This window comes from Carassius carassius, chromosome 40 (genome assembly GCF_963082965.1).
Source record: "Carassius carassius chromosome 40, fCarCar2.1, whole genome shotgun sequence".
NCBI lineage: Eukaryota > Metazoa > Chordata > Actinopteri > Cypriniformes > Cyprinidae > Carassius > Carassius carassius.
In genome coordinates, this window is record NC_081794.1 from 25,944,788 (window position 1) to 25,968,529 (window position 23,742).

Here is a 23,742-nt window from a genome sequence, read left to right on the forward strand (position 1 = left end):
ATCACTCATTAGCTATAGTAACAAATGGCCAAAACAAAATACTGACGCTTTTTAGTCACACACATAGTACATACCGCTTGAGCATGTTGTAGCAGTTCCATCCTCTCTCTGAGTATCTGCGCATCTCTCTCTCGTAATTCACTCAAGACCTGCCTCTTCCACTGATCCACAGCCTCTCTCAGCGAATCACGGTCCTGCTCGGTCAGCAGCTCGGACACCTTCCCACCTGTCTCCTCCTGCTGCAAAGCGTCAAACAGCATGGCCTCCAACTCAAGGATGCGCTGAGAGAAACACAGAGGGGTGTGGGCCAGAGATGGCATGCACTCACCACCAGGGGGCACAGGACTGCTTCTCACAATAGAGTCAAACCCCTCCGCAGTGCTTGAGAATAAAGTATATGGATTATATGCCATGCCTTATCTGATGTACAGTCCTTACCTTATGTGCATGGTCCAAAGACTGCTTTCTGTAGTCTAATTCCTCGTCTAAATATCCTTTTTGTTTGCTAAAGAGCTCCTTCGGAGGAAAATGACAAGAGGAAATAACTTTTGATGTAAAAACACCATATTTAACAAAGTTATTCCGAATAGATGAGTAAGTGAGATTATCATTATTATTATTCAATTCTATAAAAATGTAAGCCTGTTGTTAAAACCATTAGAGGATATATATATATATATATATATATATATATGTGTGTGTGTGTGTGTGTGTGTGTGTAATTAATTATACCAACCCAACCAAATTACCATTACCTTATTGTCAAAAAATGAAAATAAAAATTGTAAAGTATTTATATATGTAATAACAATCTAATATGAGGCACTAAAAAAAATATACAGTAAAATGTTTGGAATTTGAAGGAAAACTTATTTATTTATAAACATTACACATACTATGCTTACTTAATATCTTACTTATAAAATTATAATTTATTTCTAAATAATAACTTATTCTTTTCTTTGATTTTGGGATAAAATAAGTAAGTAGAGCTTATGGAAATTAAAGCGTGTAATGCATTTAAATACATTTACCTTTTCACTTTCGATGTCCAACATTTTCTGCTGTAATGTTGATTTGGTGACTTCAATTTGCTCTAACCACTGGAGACAAGAGAGGTCAAAATACAAAAACATAAAACAGTCATTAAAACAGAAAGAAATGAACATAAAAAAAATGAAAATAAAAAAACATACCTTCTCTGCTAATGTTAATACTGTTCTGGCATGAATAACCACCACTTGCTCCTCATTGGTCAGATTCTGTGCGTGTCATCCAATGAAAAGATGAGACATCAGTGACAGAGATACAGTATGCATGTGTACCAAACACACCCAGGCATGTGTTTAAACACACACATTTAGGCTACATATGAAATCAACATACACTTACGGCGTTATCCCCCAGAATATCGAGTTTCTTCATCAGCTCTGTGATCACAATGTCCTGTGGTGTGAGAAAGACTTTATTTGAGAGATATTAAACCACAAATTCTTCTCCAGACATCAGCAGATTAGATCTGTGCTGGATCACTGACAGTCTGTTACATGTTTGGACTGATATCAGTTCCATCTGAAAAACGTAATGGAAAACTGTGCAAAAAATAAAATAAATAAAATTCTCAGCTGATATGAGCAATAAAAACCAACAAGAACCTTAAAATAATTAAAACCTTGTCAAATATCTACAGTAAGAGTTGTTTTCTGTGGCACTGGTTTTCATCATTGTCTGTATTTTTAGATGATTATTAACTTAAAATATATTATACTATCTTTAAATATCATAATAGCGTTATCATCACTATGTGGGGTAAGTTGTCACTATAAGAATCTGAATTTGAAAAGACACGCCATATCTGTATTTAAAATGTACTATAATATAAAAAGATTTATTTTAAAAGATTTAATACATATCTGAAAACACAATAAATTAGTATAATGTTAAATAATTGTTTTTATGAAATATAAAATTATATATATAAAAAAGGGAAAAGAATTAACATTAACATTAAATCATTATTTAATACCATTTAAAATACTATATATACACATTTAATATTAATGTTGCATTGTTGTTTTATAATTATATATATATAATATTTAAAATGTTACAAAACAATGTAATATAATATTAAATTAAAATAACAATAAAAAAATTATGAATTAATAATGAAAAAACTATCAAATTCTTACCACAGTATCAATGAGACAACTTGCCAACAACTACAACTACCTGACTAAAAACATCCTGCAAAGTTTTAAATCTGAAAGTGCACCGTGTGTAAAGTTATTGTCTCTCAAAAGAAAGAGTTGACTCTGACTCATTGAATCCCAAGCCGTTTCATGTTGAACAGGAAACATTAGCACATTGCCCGCTCACTTGTTGGTCTTTTCGATTTGGTCTGAATGGATATGCAAATTCATTCTTTACCACTAGGTGCCGCTTTTGGAGCAGTAAAAATAACGATTTCCCCGGTAATGGTGTACACAAAGAAGCACTGCGCTAAACAAACACTGCTTTATCAGGCATTACAGGTGAGATTAAATGAAAATGAGACCCAATCAGACCAATCACAGCAGATTGGGGTTTGGAAAAATTAATCGTTGAGCGAATCATTTGGGAGTCGTTGAGGAAGTAAGGTCAAAATAAATGCATATTATAAGAGAATGAAAGTGTTTTTTGACCTTACATGCATGTCAACCTGTTGTTGGGGACTCCCAAAACCAAAATATGACCCTTTCAATACCCATTATAGGGGCACTTTGAAATCGTATAGTTACATACTAGTGACAACTAGCCCTGGTCTCTCAATGGAGACGGGAGGCATATGGTTCAGGGCACTCACAGTAACACCCTCTGCCTCACAGTACAACTGCAGGGGACTCATGCCCTCAGCAAAGTGGATGTTCTGGAAGTTTATGGCTGGAGATCTTCTCTCTCTTTCCTGGAGGAAAAAAAAAGAGCATCATTATTATTCCTCTTTTCCTGTAGATTAAATCTGTGTCTGACACACCTCCAAGCACACGACACATTTTGGAGTGGAAAGATCTTCAAGTCAGACTCACTTCAAGTTCAAGAATTCTGAACTCCAGGAGTTCGTTTTGGTCTTTTGCATCCTGAATTTCATTTTTCAATCGCGTCTCCTCCGTCTCCATATTTTTAATCTAGGAACAAAAAATACTTAGTGTGAGGTGAAAAAAAAGGAATCTGACAGGAAAACTGTCTGTGAAACAAATGAGCAGCATTCACTGCCTGAAACTGGCTTTAAGAAATGAATTAAAGCCACAGCTGAACTACTGAAAGAGACTCATTTTGGGGTCATTCATATAATCCAGTGCCTTTGTTACTTTAATAAAGAAGCCTTTCTTGTCTTTACACACACTTTTCCCAAAGTCATAAAGGTCAAACTTTAAAAACTTAAACTGAGTTATTTATAGAAATATTTTAAAAAATAGGAAACATGCTTTGATTGGGATATTCATCTTCTATTATTCTGATGAACACGAACGTCACCCACCTTTTCTACAAGCTCTTGGTTGCGTTTATACAAAGCTTGTTTCTCCTCAATCCACTTCATATCCTGAAAAAATCCATATAACATGAATGCAAATGATTAAAAAAATTAAATCCTAGCAGATCTTAGACTGCATCTCGGATCCCAGAGCAATTTCAGCTGCGCACGCACCCCTCACAGTCCAGACTGCTCTCTAGCTGGCTTTCACATTATCTTCACTCACTGAATATATGGGATGACTTTTAGGGTTTTCATCATGTGTGTGTTGCCACAAAATAGACCTCGATTTAGACTACAAATGACATTGGGTGAGAAAAAAAAAAGAAAAACAAGCAGTGATTCAAAGACTGCTGGAAAGTCACTGTAAGACATACTCATTATCTTTCTGGGTCCCGTCTCCATCAGTTAACATCTTGAGAAGTGAAAAGCAGTATGTTTGTAAGAAACAGATCACTTGTGGATTATTGTTTTGTTTTTATCAGCTATTTGGACTCTCATTCTGACGGCACCCATTCACTGGTGTGCAAGTAGCATACGGCTAAATGTCTCCAAATCTGTTCCAATGAAGAAACTAATTCTTCTATATGTTGGAAGGACTGTGAGGTAAGTATGTTTTCAGCAATTTTCATTTTTGTGAACTATTTCTTTAATGGAATAATGCGAGTACAACTGTGCTAAATGTTATTTAGCAGTAACAGTGCTGGTGTTGTACCTGTCCCTGATGACTTAGAGCACACTCCAGATCTGCTACTCTGGTCTGATACCGGATCAGTTCAGCCTGAAGCTGCTCTCGAGTCTAAAACAGACAAACAATTATACTTTTTGCACATCTGTAAAAAAAGAAAAAAAAAAGAAATGCCATTTGTAAACCATTTAACTATTATATTCAATTAAGAAACAAATGTAAGGCGGGACTTGATTTAGATTTTCAGGAATTAACTGGATTGTAAAAAGTGGACGTTACCAGAACATTGAATCTAAGGTGATTGGAAGGGAAAGATGAAATTTATTATGTTACCAACAAAGGTGCATTTCATTTAAATGAAACAATTACAACAATCAAATATCTTGTTCTTTAGAATAATGTGGCCTACTTTGATTTCATGGTGATGTTTATTTTATTTTTTATTTTTGTCTTTAACAGTTAAACTAGGAACATTTTGGGGGTTGCACATTTTTGTGAATCAGTATTTTGTACCAAAGAGCTGATATTACAGAAATGGAGACCGAGTGACTGACATAATGTACTGTCCCTCATTGTGGTCAAAAAAGCTTTTAAAGCTTGATGCTCAATTGCATTCGCTGGTTATATGACACAGTGTAATATTGCAAAAAGAATCATATTCATATAATGGACTATACAGCTATCTGCTAAGAGCTGAGATGTTGTTGTTAAGGGAGTGAATGTAAATATTTAATGGCTAGGATGTTTAAATGATTTACCTTGAGCTCTTTCTCTGCATCAAACGTTCCTCCCACCTGCTCCTGCAGGAGCGCGTAAGCTCGCTGAAGAGCCTGATACTCCATCGTCAGCTGACGGAAGCGCAGCTCTGTCTCCTCCTTAAGCATTCCCTGACCACAGAGAGATGACAGGTTCACGGTCATAGTTTACAGAGACACACAAACACAGCCAAACACACACACGCACCTCTTCGAGGTCATCTTCTGGCGTGCAGGGCGTTCGGTCTGTGAGGTAGGAAATAGAGGAGCCGTCCGAGTCTATAGAACCTTCCTCATCATAGCCAAAAAACGTCTCCACCACCGGCTATGGAGAGAATAAAGAGAGAGATTTTATAAAAAAAGAAAAAAGAAATATACAATAATAATAAGAAGAAAAAATGAAAAAAATTCTAAATGAGCTCAAATTAAAAATAGCATCAGATACTTACAGAGCAAATAGGCTTAATATATACGTCATAAAAAATATAATCTAAATATATTTCTTGATGGTCTCTGTGAGAGCCACAGGGTTAATGTTCATTTTTGCATAAATTAATATAATTTAAAAAAAGACATACATAAAACATCACTAGGATAAATCAATGGTGCAGTGGTGCTTAATCATAAAATGGTAACACTATATAATTATTATAATCGTAATTTTTTGTACTAATATAAAAATAAATGCATATTCAATGCATGATTAAATTATATCAATAAGTCAATAAAATATTAACAAACAAAATCGAAAATATAAAAAAAATAAGTATTTCATACATAAAATATGATAAAATAAAGGCATAATTAATGCATAATTATTAAAAGTATATGATAATCACAACTAAACAAAATAAGCTAATACAAAATTTAATAATTTCAAGCATAAATTCTATACACACTATGATTATAAAAACTTATGTATAATTAATCTTAAAATGCATAATCACAAATAATGCAATGTATGAGTAAATAGTATATAAGAATAAGACATTACAGAATTATGCAGTAATGTAAAATAATAATGTTTTTATTTTAGTCTTGTCATGATTTTAAATTTAGTTGTTGTTTTTTTCTTAATGGGAAAACTACTTTATAAAAGGCCTGGTCGTTGTTGTTTTTATTTGGCAGAATATTTTTAGATTTTTTTTAGATTATTTTTAGATTTTTTCACCTTCATGATTGTCTTATGTGCACTTAAAGTAAAATAAAAAAATGTGTTTGACGATGATAAGTGTGTATGCATAGTTCAGTGCTGATGTCTGCGTACCCTACAGGTTCTGAAGGGCTTCTTCCGGCGTAGGCTGTCCTGTCTCCTGTATCTCAGCAGCATGTCTCTCTCCTGACAAACAAGATCAAAAGGAACAAAACACATGAACATGCATCAAGTTCTCTATCATACATCAACGTGATCTCATGAGAATACGTGTGTATTTTTACGTTAAATGTGGTTCTACCACACGTACATTTACTTACGTTTTCATGCAAACGTACAACTTAGACGTATTTATAGCAGTAAAACGTACAAATACTTACGTGTTAGCAGCTACAAAAACGTAAATAATCTAACGTAAAGTGTGAATTTATATGAATTCCCATGTATTAATATTAAAATCGTGGCTTTAATGATTAAAATCTGTTGTATTTAATTGTCATATCAATAAATGTTTTTATTGAATTTACTGAAAGCAGTTTACTCATCTACTTAATAGGAAATAACATTTCTGTGCATGCTGCAACACATAGATACACAAAAGCTCTGCATACAATTACAAATCACATCCATTTTATTTGTTTGCTGTATTCCATCTTTAGAATCCAGATGTTTGCAAGAAACATAACCATATCAATCGATCTTCATCTTCATTCTCAGCAACAGCGTCCGTCACAGTCAAAGCCCGCGCTCGTTATGATTCGAATTAGTGATGTGTCGTTCTTGAACGATTCGTTCATTTCGAACGAATCTTTAATGTGACTCGGGAAGAACGAGTCGTCTCGGGAGTGATTGGTTCAGTCGCGCATGCGCATTATTCTATAGGTTCTGTTCTAGTAGTAGTGATTCACCTGTCAGTCAATGCAGTCTTGAGCCGGAAAGAGAATTGATTAGTTCATCTCATGAGTCTTCGGGTCGAGTCATTCCTTAATCACGTGACAGACCCATAAGCTAAAACCATAGACAGTGCGGGTTGTTTGTTCTTTTGTCCCGTGATGTGACAACATTGGCTAGAGTAATTATTAAATCAGATTGTCTGTATAAACCATACTTTTGTAACATATGACACTTTATAAACATTAAAAAACACCGTGTACATACTTTTGAATTGTTGTTTATTGTTTATTTTTGTTGCAGAAAAGCTTTGTAACAAAGAGGACAACTATTCCAAAATAAATCAAAATAATAAAAAAGTAAATAATTAAAAATAAAATTAAAATTAAAAGATAATAAAGCCACAGGGTCTAATAACCTTAACAAATGAACTTTAAAAGTACAATATAAAAAAAGAAAAAAAAAGAAAAACTAAATATTGCACAACAAGCTTTGCTTTTTTTATATAATAATTTAAAATGAATACGTTTTAAAATAAATAACACTTTTGTGCCAAAATAAAAACTTTATATCAAAGAGGATAACTATTCCCCAAATAATTTTAAACCGTGTACATACTTTTGAATTGTTGTTTATTGTTTATTTTTGTGCCAGAAAAGCTTTGTAACAAAGAGGACAACTATTCCAAAATAAATCAAAATAATAAAAAAGTAAATAATTAAAAATAAAATTAAAAGATAATAAAGCCACAGGGTCTAATAACCTTAACAAATGAACTTTAAAAGTACAATATAAAAAAAGAAAAAAGAAAAACTAAATATTGCACAACAAGCTTTGCATTTTTTATATAATAATTTAAAATGAATATGTTTTAAAATAAATAACACTTTTGTGCCAAAATAAAATCTTTATATCAAAGAGGATAACTATTCCCCAAATAATTTTAAACCATTTAAATAAAAATATATGAAAATTAAGAGATACTAAAGCTACGGAGCCTTATAACAATAACAAATTACCTTTAAAATCACAACAACAACAAAAATATTGCACAACAAGCTAGTCTTTTTCTCAATAAATAAAAATAAATAAGCTTTAAAATAAATAACACACTGTGGCTATATATTTAGGACTTGCTTTAAGTCATGTTTGTATTTAAAAAAAAAAAACAAGCTCCCTGACCTTGGATGGGCTGAGTCTGTTTCTTCTATCTGAAATAATCTGCCCAGTTTTAGAAAAAAATATTTCAGATGGCACAGATGTGGGCACAATGCAAAGTCTTGTCTTTGTGACTTCAGAAAGGCTTTTGTATACTGGTGAACATCTCCTCCACCAGGCCAGAGGGTCTGATGTGCGGGGTAAGAGTGGCTCTGCAAGGTAGGCCTGCACCTTTATAGCATCTAATGTCTTAGAAGAGGTAGCAGAAGGCCTCAAGCTTGCTACCCTCTCGTCAAAGTCTTCCCAAAACATGGCCCCTGCACTGGCAGTCGCACCAGGATCTGAAGTATCCTCCTCACTCTGAGCTGGGTTAAAACTGTTAAAGCTGAAGTTATCATAACCTTAATGTTTTAAACTAACATTAATAATTCAAATTAAAAATTTTATTTGCTTTTAATGTATATGTCATTATGTCCTTTTTTGAGCAATCTTCTTATACATATATTACACCAATATGTCAAGTCTGCCTAGGAAAAGCAATTATTATACCAGCAAACTCAAAATTGGAGTAAAAATGAACAAACTAGTCTATAAAAACTTTTTATTGTAAGCTTGGATTATTATATTATTATATAGCCTAGTGTTTATTTACCGATAGACAGTCAAAAAGACAAATTAATCAATATTTTATTTATAACAGGGTTTTATTTATTTATAAAATAATAACAAACCACAGATCCTCAACAAACAGTAACAAAAACACAGTGACAGAAAATGTCAGAAATAGCGTATGGGTCTGTCACGTGATTAAGGAATGAGTCAAACTCGACCCGAGACCCGAAAGACTCATGAGATGAACTAATCAATTCTCTTTCTGGCTCAAGACTGCGTTAGTTTTGCGTGTGGGTCTGTCACGTGATTAAGGAATGACTTAAACCCGAGGACTTCTTGTCAGATAAGAGGTGAGGTGAGCTAATCACAGACTGAAGACCCAGGTAAAGATATATAGCATTTATTATATATAGCTTATAGCATTTTAGTTTTGTATTGTTTTTTAGTGTGATCAACATTTGCGTAAGTACTAGATGTGTTGGGGAAGTAACACGTAACATTTTCATTACATTTTGCTAAAATGAACGAAATGAACGAAATGACTCGAAAAAAGATTCGTTCATTTTGCTGAACGAGACTCAAAAGTCCGAGTCGGTAAAATGATCCGAACTTCCCATCACTATGGCGCAGTAGCAGTACTGATTTAAAATGTCTATCAACTGAAACACGAAATGTCGCAATCTGTGACGAATTATGTGAGAACCAATGAGAGTTCGATATTAGTGCCGTAAACCATGTCGTAACGTTCCTGTGGCGCACTGGCGCTATTTTCAAATTCGAATTAGTGATGGGAAGTTCGGATCATTTTACCGAGAAGTCCTCGGGTTTAAGTCATTCCTTAATCACGTGACAGACCCACACGCAAAACTAACGCAGTCTTGAGCCAGAAAGAGAATTGATTAGTTCATCTCATGAGTCTTTCGGGTCTCGGGTCGAGTTTGACTCGTTCCTTAATCACGTGACAGACCCATACGCTATTTCTGACATTTTCTGTCACTGTGTTTTTGTTACTGTTTGTTGAGGATCTGTGGTTTGTTATTATTTTATAAATAAATAAAACCCTGTTATAAATAAAATATTGATTAATTTGTCTTTTTGACTGTCTATCGGTAAATAAACACTAGGCTATATAATAATATAATAATCCAAGCTTACAATAAAAAGTTTTTATAGACTAGTTTGTTCATTTTTACTCCAATTTTGAGTTTGCTGGTATAATAATTGCTTTTCCTAGGCAGACTTGACATATTGGTGTAATATATGTATAAGAAGATTGCTCAAAAAAGGACATAATGACATATACATTAAAAGCAAATAAAATTTTTAATTTGAATTATTAATGTTAGTTTAAAACATTAAGGTTATGATAACTTCAGCTTTAACAGTTTTAACCCAGCTCAGAGTGAGGAGGATACTTCAGATCCTGGTGCGACTGCCAGTGCAGGGGCCATGTTTTGGGAAGACTTTGACGAGAGGGTAGCAAGCTTGAGGCCTTCTGCTACCTCTTCTAAGACATTAGATGCTATAAAGGTGCAGGCCTACCTTGCAGAGCCACTCTTACCCCGCACATCAGACCCTCTGGCCTGGTGGAGGAGATGTTCACCAGTATACAAAAGCCTTTCTGAAGTCACAAAGACAAGACTTTGCATTGTGCCCACATCTGTGCCATCTGAAATATTTTTTTCTAAAACTGGGCAGATTATTTCAGATAGAAGAAACAGACTCAGCCCATCCAAGGTCAGGGAGCTTGTTTTTTTTTTTAAATACAAACATGACTTAAAGCAAGTCCTAAATATATAGCCACAGTGTGTTATTTATTTTAAAGCTTATTTATTTTTATTTATTTAGAAAAAGACTAGCTTGTTGTGCAATATTTTTGTTGTTGTTGTGATTTTAAAGGTAATTTGTTATTGTTATAAGGCTCCGTAGCTTTAGGATGTACTCACACCAGCCAGTTTGAACCGTGCCCGAGTGCGTTTGACCACCAAAGCACGGTTCATTTGACTAGTGTGAGTGCTCCGAACCGTGCCCGGGCGCGGCTCGATTAGCCGGCCCTGGCCCGCTTGGAAGAGGTGGGCCAGAGCACGGTTCAGTTGGACTCGGGCGCGGTTCACATGCAGTGTGAGCGCTAACCGTGCTGGAGCAGGGAACAGGACGCGTGATATCAAAGCTGCAAAGTCCTTGCTGCACTTCAGCTGGTACCTAGCAAACCTCCTTATACGAGCAGCACGATTACGTGAAAATTTTCGCGGCACTAAGGCGACACATCTGTTTAACAACAGGCTGTGAGAGGGCTGTGGACCAAACGACACAAAATTATCCACAAAGAAAACAGAGCGATGGACTCCTTTATTTAACTGAACAGAGATGACATAACTGAATCCAATGATGAACTGCCTTTAACTATCATTTTGCATTATTGACACAGTTTTCCTAATGAATGTTGTTCAGTTGCTTTGACGCAATGTATTTTGTTTAAAGCGCTATATAAATAAATAAAGGTGACTCCATTGTGTTCAGAGAGCGCCGTGTTTTTTTTTGGGGGTTTTTTTTTTTTTTAGAGCGCCGCTGTTTATCCCGAAACCGTCGCACCATAATGACGTAAGCGTGCTCCGGCACGAATGCTGAAACCCTATGTGAGTGCAGGCCAGAGGGGGAGTGGGCAGGGGGAACAATCGTACTCGGGGCCGGTTCATGGCAACCGTGCCTAGTGTGAGTACACCAGTATCTCTTAATTTTCATTTATTTTTATTTAAATGGTTTAAAATTATTTGGGGAATAGTTATCCTCTTTGATATAAAGTTTTTATTTTGGCACAAAAGTGTTATTTATTTTAAAACGTATTCATTTTAAATTATTATCTAAAAAAAGCAAAGCTTGTTGTGCAATATTTAGTTTTTCTCTTTTTTTTCTTTTTTTATATTGTACTTTTAAAGTTCATTTGTTAAGGTTATTAGACCCTGTGGCTTTATTATCTTTTAATTTTAATTTTATTTTTAATTATTTACTTTTTTATTATTTTGATTTATATTGGAATAGTTGTCCTCTTTGTTACAAAGCTTTTCTGGCACAAAAATAAACAATAAACAACAATTCAAAAGTATGTACACGGTGTTTTTTAATGTTTATAAAGTGTCATATGTTACAAAAGTATGGTTTATACAGACAATCTGATTTAATAATTACTCTAGCCAATGTTGTCACATCACGGGACAAAAGAACAAACAACCCGAAGAACCGAAAGATGAACTAATCAATTCTCTTTCCGACTCAATACTGCATTGTTTTACTGTCTATGGTTTTAGCGTATGGGTCTGTCACGTGATTAAGGAATGACTCGACCCGAAGACTCATGAGATGAACTAATCAATTCTCTTTCCGGCTCAGACTGCAATTGGGTTTAGCCAGAGCCGTTAAATATGATTTTGTGTTTTTCAGCGGCTCTGGGTTTAGCGTATGTAGCTGTCACGTGATTAAGGAACGAGGAACGAGTCAAAAACCCGATAGACCCGAACTATGAACTAATCAATTCTCTTTCCGGCTCAAGACTGCATTGACTGACAGGTGAATCACTACTACTAGAACAGAACCTATAGAATAATGCGCATGCGCGACTGAACCAATCACTCCCCGAGACGACTCGTTCTTCCCGAGTCACATTAAAGATTCGTTCAAAATGAACGAATAATTCAAGAACGACACATCACTACTGCGCCAGTGCGCCTTCACGGAGAGAAGACAGATTCATAATTTCACGGATTAATAAATTAAATTAAATTCTACTCTGTACCCTATAAAAACTAGCTATTACCTCCAGAGAGGACTGCGACTGGAACTCATTATCATTTGAACTACTTTTGGTACCACTTTTGATATTTTTTCGCAAAAAATAAATCATTAACATTATGTTTGTTTGTCTGTTATTTGTTTATTTATAACAGTAACGTTATGTAGTTTTTAGAAATGGTTGTGGGTAGGTTTAGGGGTAGGTGTAAGATTAACGTTAATGGGTCAAAATAACGTTTTAATGTTATATTTTTACAAAACTTGTGTTTTATTATGTTTTATTCTTTTAACATTCTGTATAAAATGGGTAGGTTTAGGTTCGGGTGAGGTATAGGGATCTTACATCTATCACAAAAAAATTATAAAAAGGGAAAATATACATAAATATTAAAAAAATTAATCCGATACGCATTGAAAAGCAGCTTCATGAGCAAATTTCTATGGATAACTGAGTGGTCAGAGAACACGTTCTATCTGTACGTATTTGAGGTTGTTTTTACGTAAATTTCGATACGTATCGAACCTGTAATTACGTCCAGATAATACGTAAATGACACTTTAAATACATAAAGGCACATACGTATTGGACAGTTTTAATTTACGTCTAAATATGTACGTTTTGATTGTGAGATCAGGCTGCATACATGGACATCTCATTTCTATAGAGTACAAGGTGCTGTTTCCACTTCCAGTTTTACAGAAAGAAAGGAAGGAAGGAATGCATGCTGCTGTATTTACATTACGTCTGAACCTCACATACCGTACATTACTCACTCATTTCAGTTGCTAATTTCATTCCCCCTTTGAGAAAACAGATATTTCTGCAGACATTTTCATCTGGGTTTTGTTAGGTATCGTACTGTGCTCATATGCAAAAACATATTTTAGCATTTCACAGTGTGAATATTTCCCAGAGGCAAAATGACTCACTATCACACTCTTCACATATCCAGCGGTTTCCAGCGCCTGCAAATTAAAACAGACACAGTTTGCATATATAATTACTTTGATAAAATTGACCCCATGTAATCTATTTCCTAATCTAATTGTGGCTTTCAAAATACTTTTTTGTGCTTCCATGTGAGAAGTAATTCTGATACCTTGGACAGATCATCGATTATGTTCTGTTGTTCCAGCACTTGTAGTCTGAGAAACTCAATCTCTCTTTCCTCTTGACTCTGATCCAGATCGTTCAGAGAACTGGGCCGGCGAATCATCCCGGCCTTCTCTCGCTGCAAAATAAAACATTAAGTGACCGTATGGGTGCAGAGAGACTACTGACAGATACTTACTCATGTCTGAGGAGTTGTCATAATGATCAGATCATTTAGACATAAGAAGTAACGTTCGAATGTGAACAACTCAACCAACAAATTATTTACATGCAAACACGGCCATGTTACATAAAGATGCTTCAGTATTCAAAGCTAATGTTTTATGCACTCAATCTAAAAAGACTACTTTAGTATCAAACATATATAAACAGGTTTATGCAGTAGAACAGGCAGATGGATGCTTCTTTTGTCTAGGGAATTAATCAAAATAATAGTAATGTGCCTGAGCTGGAAATGGCCAATTATGTCTAATGACATTGGAGCAGTTGTTGGATATAAATTGATCAAAACAGAACCGGCTCACAGCACCCCCTCATCATGCATTTACTGCAATGACTACATTTTCAAGAGGAATCATTTTGAATTGTTAGCTTGCAAAAGAGCAGGTGATTTACTTAATACAAGCAATAAGACTGCATTGGCAAACAAAATACTGATGCCTTCAGGACAAGTTGGGAGCAGCAGGATTATTTTTTATTTTAAAAAGGAAACATTCAATTGATAAAATGTAAATATTTCACATTCAAATAAATGCTAAAATTTGCATTCAAAGTATCCTGAAAGTATAATAGTTTCCAGTAAAATACTAAGCAGCACAACTGTTTTCAACATTGACAATAAGAAGAAATGCATAGAAATGTTTAATTAGTATATTTGAATGATATCTGAAGGATCATTGAAGACTGAAGTAATGATGCTGAAAATTCAGCTTCAGGAACATCACAGGAACAAATTACCATTTAAAAGATTTAAAACAAGTTATTTCCTATTTTAATAATATTTCACAATATGCCCGTTTTTATTCTCTAATTGTGAGCCAGGAGCACAAAACCAGTCATAAGTAGCACATTTGTAGAGATTTGTTGAGAACAACACATTGTATGAGTCAAAATGATAGATTTTTCTTTTATGCCAAAAATTAGGATATTAAGTAAAGATCATGTTCCATTTAGATATTTTGTTCAATTCCTGCCATAAATATATAAAATCTTAATTTTTGATTAGAAATATGCATTGCTAAGAACTTCATTTGGACAGCTTTAAAGATGATTCGATGTTTTAGCTTCCTCAGATTTTCAAATAGTTGCATCTCGACCAAATATTGTCCGATCCTAACAAACCAAATATCAGTGTAAAGCTTATATATTCAGTATTCAAATGTTTTACAAATCTCAATTTAAAAAAAATTGACACTTATGATTGGTTTTGTGGTTTGATTAATTAATTTAAATTAATGCAGCCTTGGTGAGTATAAAACAGATAAATAAATAAATAACTTTTCCAACCCAAGCTTTTGGTAGTTTGTATGTCAACTAATTGTTTTAATCAACATCAGTATTTTAAGAACTTTAACTGGTCAACATTTGATTTCCAACCATATAATATTAAATTTTTAAATATAATTTTGCCTCTATTATAGTTCACTTTAAAAGTTAATGTGATGTAACTATAAATTCTTAAAACTAAAATCATGTTAAATAGTCTATCAATTAAAAAGGGCTCATACTATGCAAATACAGATATGCTCACTTCATTACCATTTGGATGTTCTCCTGAGTGACAAACTGCACTTTGTTCTCCATGTGTCTCAGTGCATGAGCCAGTTCCTCATTCTTGCGGCTGAGACGCCTATTCTTGTCCAGTAATGGCTTATACTGGCTCTCAGCTTCACGGAGACGCTTTAACTGGACACAAGCACACAGAAACAGAGGGTAACCAAAAAAGTTAAGGTGGCAGAAGCATGCAGTAACCCTAAATAATATTTAAATACTTAAATATGCATGAATATCTTTCGTTTAGGAAGGATGGCTATAATAGTATTGATTTCAGAAAATACTTTTACAAATAAAACCTTCAAAGTTACTTGTTTTGAACACAACGCTATCTTTCAGAATGTGATCAGAGATGTTGCAAAACTAAATGACCTGGACTGTACATTTGAAGAACTAGTTGGAAAATTAGTTTAAGGCTTGAAATCTAAAATGACTTGGCTATTTCAGTCTACTTGCACATCAAGTCATTGTTGAGGACTGTATTGAGTGGTAAAATGAGTCCTGACCCTTGCTGAAGGTTTCAGCTGCCATGTTTAACCTCAACTCTTTGTTGATCTTTAAGACCGTCTGAACTGAGAGGAGGAAACACTAAAGTCATTCATCACTGTTCACATACATACCACCATTACAGAGAACATTCACACTATTACATAACACATAGAAAGGCAAAAAAACCCCTTTAATATGCTTTTATTACAGTTAACAATACAGAAGACACACACTATATATATTTGCTCATTTGTGCACAAAGCAATCACAATTTGGAAAAGAAAATTAAGTAATTTTTTTTTAAAAAGACTGAATTAGTTTTTGGACAAAAGTAAACAAAAGATGGATGGATGATGGATGGATGGATGGATGGATGATAGATAGATAGATAGATAGAGAGATAGATCTATAACAAGTAAATACATACGGTAAGTAAATATATAAAGATTTTTACCATAGCAATAAATTAAACAGAACAAATATATATATATATATATATATATATATATATATATATATATATATATATATATATAAAGTACTATACAAATATTAAATATTTTTCCGATAACAATAAAGAATAAATAAATAAATAAATATTTTAGCAAAACAATAAACATAAAAGATAACAGAATATAAATATTTTACCTTAACAAATAAATAATAATAATAATAATAATTCACACTAGCACAGACTCACCAGTTCATTGCGTTCCTCTGACAGCAGTGCGTTGCGGTCTTCTAGTTTGCGGATAATAGCACTCAGTTCTGCAATTTTCAGTTGGAAACGTCGAGCGTCTTTCTCATCCAACTGCTGCATCTGGAAAACAAACCAACTGCAGGTAACTGGAAAAAACACTTTTATGTTAATTCTTTCTTTCTTTCTTTCTTTCTTAAACATCTCTGACAAACACCAAAGTCTTGACACACATACACTTTTTATTTATTTTATTTCAATTCCATTTGGTGTTGCTGTATTTAGGAAATCTTCCATAATGTCAGGTAACTGTAGAAACAGTCGGAGGAGGAGGGAATAGAGAACGAGTGCTCTGGCGTGGCCACATCTGACAAAGAGCTGAAAGGTCACTGATCAAATCCATCTCTTCTCCTGCAGAGAAAATGAAAGCAGCAGCTCCACCACAGCAGAAGCAGACATCAAACCCACAGCCAGAGACACACATGTTCTGCTGCTGGGAAACAAGCCTCGGATAGAGACGCAAGACTGAACGTGTGAATACAAAGTGTGTGCATCCATGCGTTTCCTGACATGTGGGAAAGATCCAGTGCTTAATTTGTAAATTGCGAGGTCCCGGAATAAAGCGGGGTAACGGATCCGGCATGTGATTACAGGAGGGAGAGGTAACGGAACATTCGTGCAATCACATTGCTGGAGCAGTTTAAAGGATCACTTCACCCATTTGCATTTAGCTTTGTATTGTAAGAAACCCAGTCATATATTATAATGATCATGGATTTTTCCTTTATTTTTCCCTGAGATGGGAGAAATAAGGATTTAAGTGTTTTACTTCCTGCTTATTATGACGTAAAAATCTTCATTTTGCGTCATAATAAGCAGGAAGTCAAAATTCATTGAAAAGTGTAGAGACTACACACACTAGCTTATTATTATTCCAGGGGGTGGGACCCACTCACCCTACAGGCCTATTACAGATCAGTGGGTGCGACTAAACTTACAGAAACGAAAATGAAAATCCGCCATCTTGTTTGGAAGCTATGTAGCTAAGCTAACAAGCGCTTATGGAGTCAGATTTACGAGAATGGCTGGAGGAACAACTCATGATATGGAAGAAGAGGATTTTCAAAGTCTGTTGCTCGAAACAGATGTTCGTGGCTATCTATACGAGCCACAATATAGCGCAGAGCAGCTGAGGCTGATGGAGGAACAGGAGGCGGCGGCTGCAACCGAGGCCGGAGACCTGCCTGTCGCGTCCGAGGTGACCGGGCGTGCTCGAGCTGGTGCGGACTGGTGGTGCCTGTGCTCTCGTTGTGCGCCTACGGACACAGAGCTAGAGTCCGTCTGCTGCCAAGAATTTGAAAGATGCCAATTTCTCCTCGAAGAAATGTCTGAGGCAGACAAGGACACGGATGTTTGCATTGTGAACCATCCTAGTTTCGCCCCGCATATGGACAGAGGCGTCCTGGAGACATATTTCAGAATTCCGAAGGTAAACTGGAAACGCCAGCCGAAGCCTGCAGGGACAAATGGACGTCTAACTGTAAAGTAAGTGTTTAAATTTTATGTATTATTCATTTCGTGAAATGTACACAATTTCTTCAAGCATTATTATAACGAAATGATTCCCGGTTAATAAGTTACGTAACGTCAACTGTAAACTGTTTGTGCAGTACTTTTTTAATGCACAAAAAGCTTACTGTGGCATTGTTTACTACTGTGGCACGTTAATACCATACATCGCTAACTGTGTCCTCAATGTCTTGGGAGTGGGAGTGGCTTGTGGAGCTGTGCAAATGTGTTGCATTGTGGGAGTTGTGGTTTTCCATACAAATGAGCCCTAAAGTTACTTTCTGTAATAACTCGGTCAAAAAGGCACCAAATTCGAAAATATTAATAGATTTCGACTACATATATGACCCACTTTCAATGAAGATCAATGTTCCCACGGGTGAAATGCTCCTTTAAGTGATTTTAAGAGCGTGCATCAGTTGCATTTAGGGTCTGTAAGGTCATGAAAATGCCATGCGATTTTAAAACAACAATTTTCAGGCCTAAAAACGTTTTTGAAAAAGTTGTGGAATTTTATTTTTAAAGCCGGAACCTACGCTTCCGGCTTTGCTACCGTTCGGACGTTTTAGCTTATTGCTCTGCGCTTTGCTTCTTATTTCTGTACTTTTCTCTGATTTTTCTAAGATTTTTCTAAGATTTCTACATCAGCAGATCAGCACAGTGCTCAAAAAACAGATTTTTTGGCACAAACGCTAAAACTAAAAACTCTTTGGGACTGGAATAATACTACAAAAAGAAAACTTTGCCTCCCACTGCCAGCAGCTTACATTCCAGAGAGGGGAAAACAACTGCCTACATTCAAACAGAAGAGAGAAAAAATGCCTCCTGTTGGATCTACTTGTTGCATGAACTGCTGCAAACTTCTACAAAGGATTGTGATTCTTGAAACAAAGTTACTTGCTGGAATTCCAAAACAGACGGAACACTTAGCAGATCGTCGTCATGGACGCTCTCAGCATACAGCCGGTGAGTCCCATGAGTCTTCTGAATCTCAACAATTTATACCAAGTGTAGAGGAACAAGCCGAAACTGATCGCCACACTAATCGATGGCACAAACAGGGAGCGAGACCCAAAGGAAAACGAAATATCAGATTGTCACGAGTTTCTCGTATTGCTGCCGTAGCTTCCTCTACCCCAGATTTGACTATGACAATGCTTGTGAATACTGGCATTCAACCACCCCCTATACATCTTGAAAACAGATTTGAAGCATTAATGAATGTGGGTGAGGAATCCCCAAATGTATTTAAAGATGGATCTGATCAGCCAGCAGCTAACATCGCTACTAACAGGTGCTCAAGGACGAGCAGACAGCGACTTTCAGCTCAGAGCGCAGCCAGGCCAAGGACTCTGATAGTGGGTGACTCTGTTATCAGAAACATCCGTAGCAGGACTACAACAACATGCTGCCTTCCTCAAGCAACGGTCTCTGATGTGAACAAGGAACTTCAGAACATTCTGATGAAGCACAAGACTGCAAATCGAATCATCATCCATGTGGGGAAGAATGATATTCGGAAAGAGCAGTCAGAACTCCTTAAGAAGGAATTCAGTGAACTCTTTGAAACACTTCGAAGACTCAAAGTTCAGTCGTTCATCAGTGGACCACTCCCAGCAAGGGGAACAAATATGTTTTCACGGTTGCTTGGGCTGAACACATGGCTACAAAGATCTTGTAATATAAAAGGAGTGAATTTCATCGACAACTTCAATCTTTTCTGGGGCCATAGACAATTGTTTAAACTGGATGGCCTCCACCCAAACAAACTTGGTGCTAGAGTGTTTAAGGACAATATCTACTTTTCCCTCCGTCATCCTTCAGCAGAGTGTGTCAATCCATTCAGCACACACACACCGGGTCCGAGTCATCATGTGGTTGATATATCCCACAAGGACACTGATAACACCACACAGCCAAAACAAACACTGCTCATGGATACTATCCCGACTGAGCCCTGCCCACAGAGCTCCTCACAGACTGACTGTGATGTATCAAAACAGCTACAAGATTCAGCACCCAGGGATTACTTTCTGGAAAACAGCCAGGGAAGCCAGGACAACATATCACAGCCACCGGAAACACCAGAGACACAGCCCATCTCACCAGACACATTATCACTTTCTCCAGCATCTCCACTTCTGTGCTTCTCACAGAAAATGGAGGAATTGGTGTATTCTGGGACTAAACTCTCTCACTCATTTGCTGCAAGCCCGCAGATATCACAAAAAAAACGGCAGGCCCCAAAACCACCAAAGCCTGTGGTCCCTGCTCCTGCGAGAGCTCTTCGACCACTGCCACAACGCCAGGGCCTAAACCCTCTATCTGCTGAAGGTGAACCAAAAACAACTGATAGCAGCACTCAGTGATATGTGTGGGGTCCCCGCTATAATAACAGCAACATTCACAAATGCCTACTGAACAAGCGGGAACCCAGTGTGCCTGTAGCTTTCTCTATTTCAGTTTTATCACGTGATAGAAAGTCTAAGGCCATCTCAAGTCGAAGGGCAAACTCATCTAATCTGCGGCCTATTATGCATCAAACTAAGATTGATGTAAAGACACAAAGCACAGCCATCAAGTTAGCATCTTTAAACATTCGCTCACTAAAAAATAAATAATTTCTAATCAATGACTTTATAACCACAAACAATCTGGATTTTATGTTTCTAAACGAAACATGGCTTGAAGACAGCTGCAATGCAACAGTCCTTAATGAAGCAGCCCCTCCTAACTTCACTTACATGAGTGTCTGCAGGACTGTTAGGAGAGGTGGGGGTGTAGCTGCTATATTTAAAGATGTCTATCAATGCAAGCAAGTGTCATTTGGTCAGTACTTGTCTTTTGAATATCTAGGGATTGTGCTGAAAGGTGCTCCACGCATTCTGTTTATTATTATTTACAGGCCTCCAAAATACTCTCCAGCCTTTGTTGAAGAGGTCACAGAAATGTTATCAATGATTTCCTCAGAGTTTGACTGTTTTGCTATTGCAGGGGATTTTAATATTCACATAGATAATTCAGAAAACAAAACTACAAAAGAAATGATAACGGTTCTTAACACTTTTGACTTGACTCAGCATGTGCATGGACCCACACACAAAGGTGGACACACTCTAGACTTAATCATCAGTAGGGGTCTAAACATTTCATCCATTGTCATTAAGGACATAGCACTATCTGATCATTTCTGTATTTTCTTTGAAATTTTGTTGTCTGCTACAACTGAATCTAGATCGGTCTCTGTCAGAAGGAGATGTATTAACGAGAACACAAGTGTACTATTTATGGAAGCTATATCTTTAACACCAATCAGGAAGGTGATTAGCACATCCTCAAGTAATGCAGAGGTCAGACAGATTAGGCCACAATATAAAAAAGATACTATGTCGATTTTTGAAGCAATTGATAGCAAAATTCTGGAAGACATAGTGCAGCACCTAAAATCGTCAACCTGCTATCTTGACACACTTCCCACATCTTTTTTCAAAAATGTGTTTAACTGCTTAGAAGCAGATCTTTTAGAAGTGGTGAACGCCTCACTTCTTTCTGGGCATTTCCAAACTCCTTAAAAAATGCAGTTGTTAAGCCCCTCCTGAAAAAGAGCAATCTTGATAACACCATTTTGAGCAATTTTAGACCAATATCTAATCTTCCTTTTATAGGTAAAATTATAGAAAAGGTAGTTTTTAATCAGCTGAACAAATACTTACTCTCAAATGGATACCTGGACAATTTTCAATCTGGTTTTCGACCGCATCACAGCACAGAGACAGCACTCATTAAGATAATAAATGATATTCGCTTAAATTGTGACTCTGGCAAAATATCGGTGCTGGTATTGCTAGATCTCAGTGCTGCGTTTGACACTGTCGATCATAACATACTACTAGAGGGACTGGAAAACTGGGTCTGGCTTTCTGGGATGGTACTCAAATGGTTCAGGTCATACTTAGAAGGGAGAGGTTATTATGTGAGTCTAGGAGAGCATAAGTCTAAGTGGACGTCCATGACATGCGGAGTCCCACAAGGGTCAATTCTTGCACCGCTCTTGTTTAGCCTGTATATGCTTCCCTTAAGTCAAATAATGAGAAAGAACCAAATTGCCTATCACAGCTATGCTGATGATACCCAGATTTACCTAGCCTTATCTCCAAATGACTACAGCCCAATTGACTCCCTCTGCCAATGCATTGATGAAATTAATAGTTTGATGTGCCAGTACTTTCTTCAGTTAAACAAGGAAAAAACTGAAGTCATTGCATTTGGAAACAAAGATGAAGTGTTCAAGGTGAATGCATACCTTAACTCTAGGGGTCAAACAACTAAAAATCAAGTCAGGAATCTTGGTGTGATTCTGGAGACAGACCTTAGTTTCAATAGTCATGTCAAAGCAGTAACTAAATCAGCATACTATCATTAAAAATTAGATCTTTTGTTTCCAGCCAAGACTTGGAGAAACTTGTTCATGCCTTCATCACCAGCAGGTTGGACTATTGTAATGGGCTCCTCACCGGCCTTCCCAAAAAGACCATTAGACAGCTGCAGCTCATCCAGAACGCTGCTGCCAGGATTCTGACTAGAACCAGAAAATATGAGCATATCACACCAGTCCTCAGGTCCTTACACTGGCTTCCAGTTACATTTAGGATTGATTTTAAAGTACTTTTACTCGTATATAAGTCACTAAATGACCTAGGACCGAAATATATTGCAGATATGCTCACTGAATATAAACCTAACAGAGCACTAAGATCATTAGGATCGAGTCAGTTAGAAATACCAAGGGTTCACACAAAACAAGGGGAGTCCTCATTTAGTTACTATGCTGCCTGCAGTTGGAATCAGCTTCCAGAAGAGATCAGATGTGCTAAAACACTGGTCACATTTAAATCTAGACTTAAAACTCATCTGTTTAGCTGTGCATTTATTGAATGAGCACTGTGCAATGTCCGAACTGATTGCAATATATATTTTCACAGTTTTTTTTTATTTAATTTTATGTAAAATCATTTTCTTACTGTTTAAAATTCATTTTAAATAAGTACAGTTTTAATAATTTTAAAAGTTTTAAAATTGCTTGTTTTATTCTTGTTATTATTTTTCTTCATTACTATTTTACCTTCTTTTATGTAAAGCACTTTGAATTACCATTGTGTACGAAATGTGCTATATAAATAAACTTGCCTTGCCTTTCAAATCTCTGTGTAATAATTACATTTAATCAGGTCCTACATTTCTGTGGTTTTAATAATTCTCGCAGCTTTCAAGTTTATAATGAGGTAAATCCCTGCATTTATTCAACATAGCTTGTAAGTTTGAATAATTGTCACAAAAATGTATAATTTGCATACCTTTTAAGTATTTTAATGTCAATGTCAATGTCACCTTTATTTATATAGCGCTTTAAACAAAATACATTGCGTCAAAGCAACTGAACAACATTCATTAGGAAAACAGTGTCAATAATGCAAAAATGATAGTTAAAGGCAGTTCATCATTGGATTCAGTTATGTCATCTCTGTTCAGTTAAATAGTGTCTGTGC

General features: G+C 35.9%; 1 protein-coding gene across 17 annotated transcripts in view; it reads right to left on the bottom strand.

Annotated features, from left to right (window-relative positions):
• The window catches only part of LOC132122472 (janus kinase and microtubule-interacting protein 3-like), a 50,713-nt gene that overhangs the window by 1,581 nt on the left and 25,390 nt on the right, over positions 1-23,742 (bottom strand). For 4 of the 17 annotated variants that reach the window (XM_059532774.1, XM_059532777.1, XM_059532765.1 and 1 more), the window contains 16 exons: positions 16,631-16,750; positions 15,427-15,573; positions 13,655-13,786; positions 13,485-13,520; positions 6,222-6,293; positions 5,163-5,279; positions 4,958-5,086; positions 4,227-4,310; positions 3,518-3,580; positions 3,066-3,164; positions 2,846-2,944; positions 1,393-1,446; positions 1,197-1,262; positions 1,035-1,103; positions 439-516; positions 75-281 (listed from right to left, as the gene is read on the bottom strand). In XM_059532774.1, coding sequence (XP_059388757.1) covers positions 75-281; positions 439-516; positions 1,035-1,103; positions 1,197-1,262; positions 1,393-1,446; positions 2,846-2,944; positions 3,066-3,164; positions 3,518-3,580; positions 4,227-4,310; positions 4,958-5,086; positions 5,163-5,279; positions 6,222-6,293; positions 13,485-13,520; positions 13,655-13,786; positions 15,427-15,573; positions 16,631-16,750 — 1,572 coding nt within the window. Of the gene's footprint in view, positions 1-74; positions 282-438; positions 517-1,034; positions 1,263-1,386; positions 1,447-2,845; positions 2,945-3,065; positions 3,165-3,517; positions 3,581-4,226; positions 4,311-4,957; positions 5,087-5,162; positions 5,280-6,221; positions 6,294-13,484; positions 13,521-13,654; positions 13,787-15,426; positions 15,574-16,630; positions 16,751-23,742 lie in introns of all 17 variants that reach the window. The other 13 variants (XM_059532772.1, XM_059532776.1, XM_059532763.1 and 10 more) reach the window with 5 other exon arrangements.